The 7,557-nt window shown below is 28.7% G+C and overlaps 1 protein-coding gene across 1 annotated transcript in view; it reads right to left on the bottom strand.

The window, feature by feature from the left end:
• Positions 1–5,914: 5,914 nt before the first annotated feature.
• LOC145279355 (small integral membrane protein 14-like) overlaps positions 5,915–7,557 on the bottom strand; it is a 38,863-nt gene continuing 37,220 nt past the window's right edge. The window contains exon 5 of the mRNA XM_080130718.1: positions 5,915–6,861. Within this exon, the coding sequence (XP_079986844.1) occupies positions 6,823–6,861 (39 nt within the window). The 3' untranslated portion in view covers positions 5,915–6,822. The remainder of the gene's footprint in view (positions 6,862–7,557) is intronic.

Here is a 7,557-nt window from a genome sequence, read left to right as displayed (position 1 = left end):
AACGTGAATGGAAACCCCGCGATATTATTGTAGCCCTTTTGTTAAAACTGTAAAAGTATTTATCTAAGTAATCTGGTTATTGCGGCCGATCTCCAATATCTTTATAGGAGTTTCTCACATATTCATTATACCATCTTTAGACAAAACAGATACTACCCTTGGATCCGAGCCAGAAGACCAAGAAGGTAGTTTTGTTTCACGTGCAGCCCAAAAGCGACATTTTCTAATTTTTACCTTGTGTCTTCGGTGATTGGGAGATCCTATTTATTAAAAAAAGAAGATAGGTGACAACATTACGAATATTAAATTAAAATATAGATTCGCTAATTTAATAACCATAGTATATTATCACCTTCTATCCTTCTTTTTAATAAGATCTCCTGATTACATAATTTATTATCTGGAAACCATGACGTTAAAAGGTACTACGCTATTAATATATAGACACGTACTTTCACAATTTCATGATCCATTGATCAGTCATTATTCTTGCAATATAACTTAAACACGGGAAGTAACTCAGTTTTTTCATAATTTTTGGATATTATATTAATTTCGACATAACTATTAAGTAGATATCATTGGTTTTTAACTGAAATTCAATTTTTCAATTTTCGTTGTTATTCTGAAGAAATGCCAAAAAAACATTCTATTACCCAGAATCTTGATAAAAACCAAACATGAGAAATACCCTTAAAAAAAAAACAAAAAATGCCCAAATTTTGTTCCAAGTGATTCCTTAAAATTTTTTTTTTTTTTTTGATGAGAAATCTCCAAAACGAAACCAAATTCCCAACATCCTTTTTCTCCTCAAGTCCTTATCACAGTCAACAAATACGAAACAGAAAAAAACATTTACAACTTTCTTTTTTTTTTTGCTATCACCAAAAAATAAGATTGTTGGGTTTTTGGGATTGTTTTGTCAAATTTATATGCGAAAACTTATATTGAGCACAAAAAAAAAAAAAAGAAAATATTAAAAGATGCAGCACACACGCAGTTTCCATGGCAACGAAATCCTTTTTGGCGTTCCTTTACATTTGTAATCTTTTAAACCCAACACATTTCAGGTGAAAACATTACACATGTCATATCAAAATTACAAATTCCCAAAATTACAAAAAAATGATCAAGTAGATGTGCCAGAAGTATTTAATAAAAAAAAAAAAATTATCCACAAGTACATATGGTTTAAAAATGGCAAACCCTTAATTTAAGTCAAGGGAGATAAACCAGTTTGTCATACTGAATTAGTTGCACAACTTTTCCACATTAAAACTCGATAATTCAATAAATTCATTTTTATGTACAATTGTTTTGTTTCACAAATTTTTTTTTTTGGAGGGGGGGGGGATTTCTAACTTTGACAGGACATAGAAGTACATAATGTTTATACCTGAAATGCATTGATTTAAAAGTTCAATGTAAACAAACATCTCGCCACCTTTATATATATGTATTTGTTTTGTGTCTTGAATTGAAGTTGATTTCAATCATCAAGTGAATACGAAAAGAAGTTGCAGAAAAAAAATAAATATAACCAGTGTTTGTTTTTATAGATGAAAAGGAAGAAAGTCAGTTGAGAGGGGAAGGAAGAGGGTTGTAAAAAAATTTTTTTTTTTTTAAATCTTAAAACTATTTTAAAAATCTAATTTTAAAACTCGATTCAGAAAGTCATTTGTGCCCAAAAGTCAATTCAAGAAATCTCGAGTGTACGATTCAATTTGAAATCCAGTTTGTCACAAAATACTGTTTTAGACTTTCGTTGAAACCCAACGTGAAAATTAATTCCCTTAAAACAAACGGCTAACAGACTTTAAAAGAAACTACTTGGCTTATTGGCTAAGAACAAACCAACTTTTTCATATCTCATAAAAATTTTTTTAAAAATACCCACAGACATATTTATCATTTAAAACGTTTGAGATTCATTAAGTAGGATTAACTCTACAGTGCGAATGCGGTATTTTGGTGAAAGGTGCCGACTAAAAGTAATCTCAAGTTTCGTAGACAATCGAAAGACCCTCGATCCCAATTCTTATTGCGCCTAAGGTTTTTGTTAGTTTATTTTCTTTAATGTAACAATTACTGATACGTATAACTTAACGAGCAATAAAATTAAAGAACAAAGTATAGTATCTGTTCTAATGTTACACTTAGTCTATTCTGTAGTTGGTCATTCAAGATGTTCTTTGAGACTGGAGCAATTTTTTTTTTTTTTGTTCTAATCCAGAGTAGTTTTTTTGGGGGGGGATTTTTTTTGGAGGGAGCTGGATTTTCCCCAAATAAAAAACGAACTTGTGTCTAACTCTGCCCTCATGGGGAGGCAGTAAATAGGGACTAATTTTTAAGTGAAAAAAAAAAAACTGGAAATCTGTTTATAAAAATTGTAATCTACTTTTATTTACAAAATGACAGATCAACGCAACGAGAAACGTATGCGATGAAGGAAACTCTTCACCGTTTATTTGCTGTCGTAACAAAAAAATGTAAAGAAAAAAAATTTGGCAACGAAAAATGAAAAGTTAAACAAATGCGGCTAGTTAAGATAATTGACAAATCAAATTCTTTTTTTAAATGTCGTTTTAAACAAAAACCACAATACTTAATTGCCATGTTGAAAATAGTAATATATCCAAAAATTATAAAAAATTCATTGAGTAGAAATTTATATATAGTTGAAAGTAACTTTTATGGAAAATTGGGACATTGTATTTTCCCTAGATGTGAACACCTTAAAGATTGCAAATACAGGAAACATACTTATCTCCCTTTCCACTACTTTAATGGCAGACTTTTTTTTTGACCATGGCAATGAACTTTTCTTTTTTTTTTTACTAAAAACACAAAAGTTCTACTCGATAAATTTTTGGATATATCACTATTTTCGACATGACAAGTAAGTACTGTTGTTTTTGCTTAAAATTACATCTTAAGATAATTGACGGTCGATTTTTTTTTAACAAGCACAAAAAATGTAATTTTGGAAAACAAATTTGAAATGTAACAAGAAAACAAATTTGAAATGTAACAAGAAAACAAATTTGAAATGTAACAAGAAAACAAATTTGAAATGTAACAAGAAAAAAAATTGTGTTTGTGCCTCATCTCTTGTTCTTGTTTTATGCTCATCGAGTTTTTTTTCTTTTTTGAATGAATTACAAAAACTAGAAATACAGCTTTCATTGATGCTTTCAGGTGGAAAAATGGATTTTTTTTTGTTTTCACTGACAAAAAAAAAAAAAAAAAAAAAAAAAAAAAAAGCACTTGCCTTTTCCGATAAACTTTAATTCTAACATGAAATTATTTTCGAATTGACAGTTTAAAAGCTTCAAAATCACGTAAATTTAGCACAGCCACGTTAAATGAAATTTGACATTCACAGGAAAAAATGCCTGGCAAGAATGTTTTCTTTGTAAACTTTATGAAAGTTTACAGACAAAATTTCAAGTGTTTTCTTAATTTTTTTTTTTTTCAATCGGGCCTTTCATATGAATAAACCAAATAAAGGCAATCAGAAAAGATAGAATAGAATCTAAACAGGATAATATTTATTATAAACTTTAAAAAAAAAAAAAATTATATCAAGCGATTTTTTTTTTTTTCTTCTTTTTGTGTTCAGCTTAAAAAAACGTTACTCCCTCGAATGGGTTAGATCAAATCTCACGATCGGTAAGCAATCTTTTTTTTTTCTCACAAAAACAATCATCTAATTAAGAATCGTTATATTTAAATTCTTTGGATGACTGTTCTCAGCTTGAGTGTCATTTTCAATCTTTTTAAAGTGTATCTTGTTGAACTCTGAGAATCTGCTTGGAATTTAAAACAGAACCCTTACTGAATTCGATATACGTTCATGATTTCGGCAAGAAGTCGGAGGTTTCATTAACTGAAACGTTGTGCAAATAACAATCAAGATGAAAACAGAAGTCCAAAATATCCAAACGATACGAAAAATCGTTAAAATCCAGAAACATAAGAAATTCTGTTTTCACAAATAAACATTTTCATTTTTTATAGAAAATTCAAAGTTGAGAAGCAAACTCAGTGTTTGAGACAATTTGCTGACATCAAAAGAAATTTTCAAAAGTTGGTATTGAAAAAAAAGTTATCTTTCTGTTGAGAATGTGAACACGATGTTCAGAGAATTTCTTTTGTTCTGGTTAAAAAAAATATAGATGTATGTATCCATCATGGAACGTGTCATATTCCAAAAATCACATAAAGTGATCAAGTAGATTTTTTTTAATTAAAAAAAAAAAAATCACATTTTCAGATTTTTAGCAATTAAAGTCTTATTTTGAATACAAACAAAATCTCAGTCAAATTGAATTATCGTCCTTGAATTTTAACACATTCTGAAACAATATGGTCATTTGCGGCTCCCATCTTGTTTTCTCATAAAATTTGATTTTATTAAAAAAAATAAATACTTGATCAAAAAAAATAAATACTTGATTTTTAGAATATGACATCTTCGTCTCATGACGAATACGTACATGAAAGATTTTTTTTTTTTTAAATACATGTAATTCTGAATAAGCACCAGAGAAAAGTTTTGTTTTATTTTCAGACAAGATTCACAAAAACTATGCAACGTTTCAACCATTGAAACAAGGTTGGGAACTACTTTTGCCTTTTCTCGCTCACATGTCCCTATTCCGAATTAGTAGCAATGGGCCGGTATCAGTGAACTTTTGTTTTCTACCAAATCAGTCATTAATAATGTTTTTTTTTTCTTTAAGTTTAACATATTTCAAACTGATAGAAATTATTTCGCAATAAAAAATAATTAAATCGTTTTATTTTTTTAAATTATTTAATCAAGTAAAAAATTCATTTTTTTTTTTTTTTTTGGTTGATTACTAAATTTAAAAATTTTTTTTTTTTGCAAGTTAAATTCAGTTTTTACAATATTTTTGTTTATTAAATTGTTAGTAATTTACTTGAATTAACTTTTGAAGTTTTGTAATAAGGTAAAAAAAAAAAAAATGGCATTTTTACTTGATTATTTAATCGATTTTATGTTTTTTATTTCAAACTGATAGAAATTTAATTAAACAAAAATTATTTTTCTTATTTTGAATTATTTAATTTGAAATAAAATTGTTTTTTTTTTAATTAATTTGAAATAAAATTATTTTGTTTTATTTTGAATTAATTTGAAATAAGAAAAATTACTTTTGTTTTATTTTAATTTTTTTAGCGTGCAATAATTTCTATCAGTTTAAAAAAAAAAAAAAAAAATTGTTAATTGACCATTTTGTTTAGGAAAAAAAGTCCACTGATATCGGCGAGCTGCTATGAATTCAGAATAGAAGCATGTAAGAAAAAGCGAAAGTAGTTCAGGGAGACGTCTCTTACAGGAGAACTCAAAAATCATAAAATTGAAATTTCAATTAAAACCAATGTTATCTATTTGCCTGTCATATCTATATTGTGGTATTACATAAAACATGGACTTCTAGGAGTTCATGAACCTTTGATCCACCAATTTTATGTTTTGTAAATATAACTCAGTTTGGATTTCTGTTTATCATTTAATTATAACTTGCAGGTTTTTTTTTATTTTTTAACTATTTTTATTAATAATTCATTTTCTACTTTATCAGTTTTCATAATTTTTGGATATGTTACTTATTTCGACATGACAAAATATTAGTTTAATTGAAATTCAATATTTTGTTGGCACTTTTTTTAAGGATTATCTAAGGGAGATAACTCCCATTTACTAAAAAAAAAAAAAAAATAGCATTGCCGAAACAGTTTACGAAAATAAAAAATAAAATTATTTTGGTCTCATGCCAAAAAGACATATCTGGAAATTGTTGACGACTAAGATTAAAATGTTCCGCCTTCATCTAATGGAGTTTCTTTATTAACGCAAGTTCATTTACTTTTCCTAGTTTTCGCATTGTTTCATTGTGCAGTTTATTTATTTTTGGTTTCATTGTGCAGTTTATTTATTTTTGTTTCATTGTGCAGTTTATTTATTTTTGTTTCATTGTGCAGTTTATTTATTTTTGTTTCATTGTGCAGTTTATTTATTTTTGGTTTCATTGTGCAGTTTATTTATTTGTTTCAAACTTATTTCCTTTTTCAATTGATTAACTAATTAGAATTATTCAGATATTATTTATGTATTAATATTTTCCATTTGTATTCACTTTTGTTATTATTCAAAATTTCGTGTATTTGTTTTCGTTTAAAGTTTCTTAATATGTTTCGTTTTTGTAAACTATTTCGGCAATGCTCTTTTTTTTTTTTTTTTTTTTTTTAAAGTAAATGGAAGTTATCTCTTAGAAAATCCTCCCCAAAACAGAAGCGCCATTTTGTTTTTCATTCTTAAACAAGTGTCGAGAGATTTTAGCAAATTGGTGAAGGCCAAACCGTGAATCGTGTGAATAGAAGAGCCGAAAACATAAACATCTGTAGGGTGTATGTGTGTGTGTGTATACGTGTGTGTGCATCTTCAAAACAAAATAGGAAAGAAGTGAGAAAAAGAAATTGAAAATTAAAACACTGCCGTTTTTAAATGGTGATGTCTAACAAACATGAGCCCCGACCACCAGTCAAGAAGTGATGAGTTATGGAAACGTATTGATGACGACAGACAATCCTAGAAAGACAGGAAGTGGAAACTTAACTTATTCGTTCTTTTTAAAACCATGTTTTATTAAAATAATGTTAGCAGTGTTCAGAAAATAGACAAAAACAAATCCATCAGCAGTGCTCTCTCCTTTCTCTCTCTCAGCCGCATCAGCACAATTACCGCAGTCTTTCTCGCTTTTCTTTTTGCACGTGAACATTTGCATCAATTTTCTAGGCAGTCGGAGGTGCTGGTGGAGGATTGTCGGATCTCTGAAGGAAGACAAAAAAAAAAAATGCCATTTAGTTAAGTGTTAATCACAGTCATGTTGAAAATTCGAAATAAAACCTAAGTTATAAGTAAATTTGTGATGCTATCGAGATTGTTCTCCCTTCCTCCAAGGAAGTGGGGGGAGGGGAGGAAATAGGTTTATCAGGAGAACAAAGGTTTAAGAAATAGGGTTGATGGAAAGACAATGGATAGGAAGGTATTTACCAAGAAAGATAAAAAGGAAGCTGAGGTGGGATTATTATTGGTCAAGGTGTGGCAATGATTGGGTCAAAGAAGGTCAATCAATTTTAGAGTTCATTTTACAACAGTTGGGGACAGTCTTGAGTGTGATAGTTGACAGTTATGAGTTGAGGGCAATGTTCAGTTTGGAACAGTTGGTGGCTCATCTTGAAGCAATAAGATATGAAGTTTTGTTTTATAATCCACCATATTCCCTTAATGTTGCCCCAACAGATTACCTAAAGCATTATAATCTTTACATCTGCGACAAAAATGTTTGTGATACTATTGACGTTTCCATCCCAAGCGTGTTCGAAAGGAAAGAGGAAAAAATATGAAAAGAGAAAAGTGTAGAAAATAGGATTGGTAGAAAGATAATGGATAGAAAGTTGTTCACAAAGGAAGACAAAAGGAAGCTGAGGTTATTTCTCAAGGTCTGGTGATAATTGGATAAAGGA

Source organism: Euprymna scolopes, chromosome 1 (assembly GCF_053919585.1).
Source record: "Euprymna scolopes isolate OS-2025 chromosome 1, ASM5391958v1, whole genome shotgun sequence".
NCBI classification, from domain to species: Eukaryota; Metazoa; Mollusca; class Cephalopoda; order Sepiida; family Sepiolidae; genus Euprymna; species Euprymna scolopes.
The sequence above is the reverse complement of the archived record's forward strand: the minus strand, read 5'-3'. Positions and strand labels throughout refer to the sequence as shown.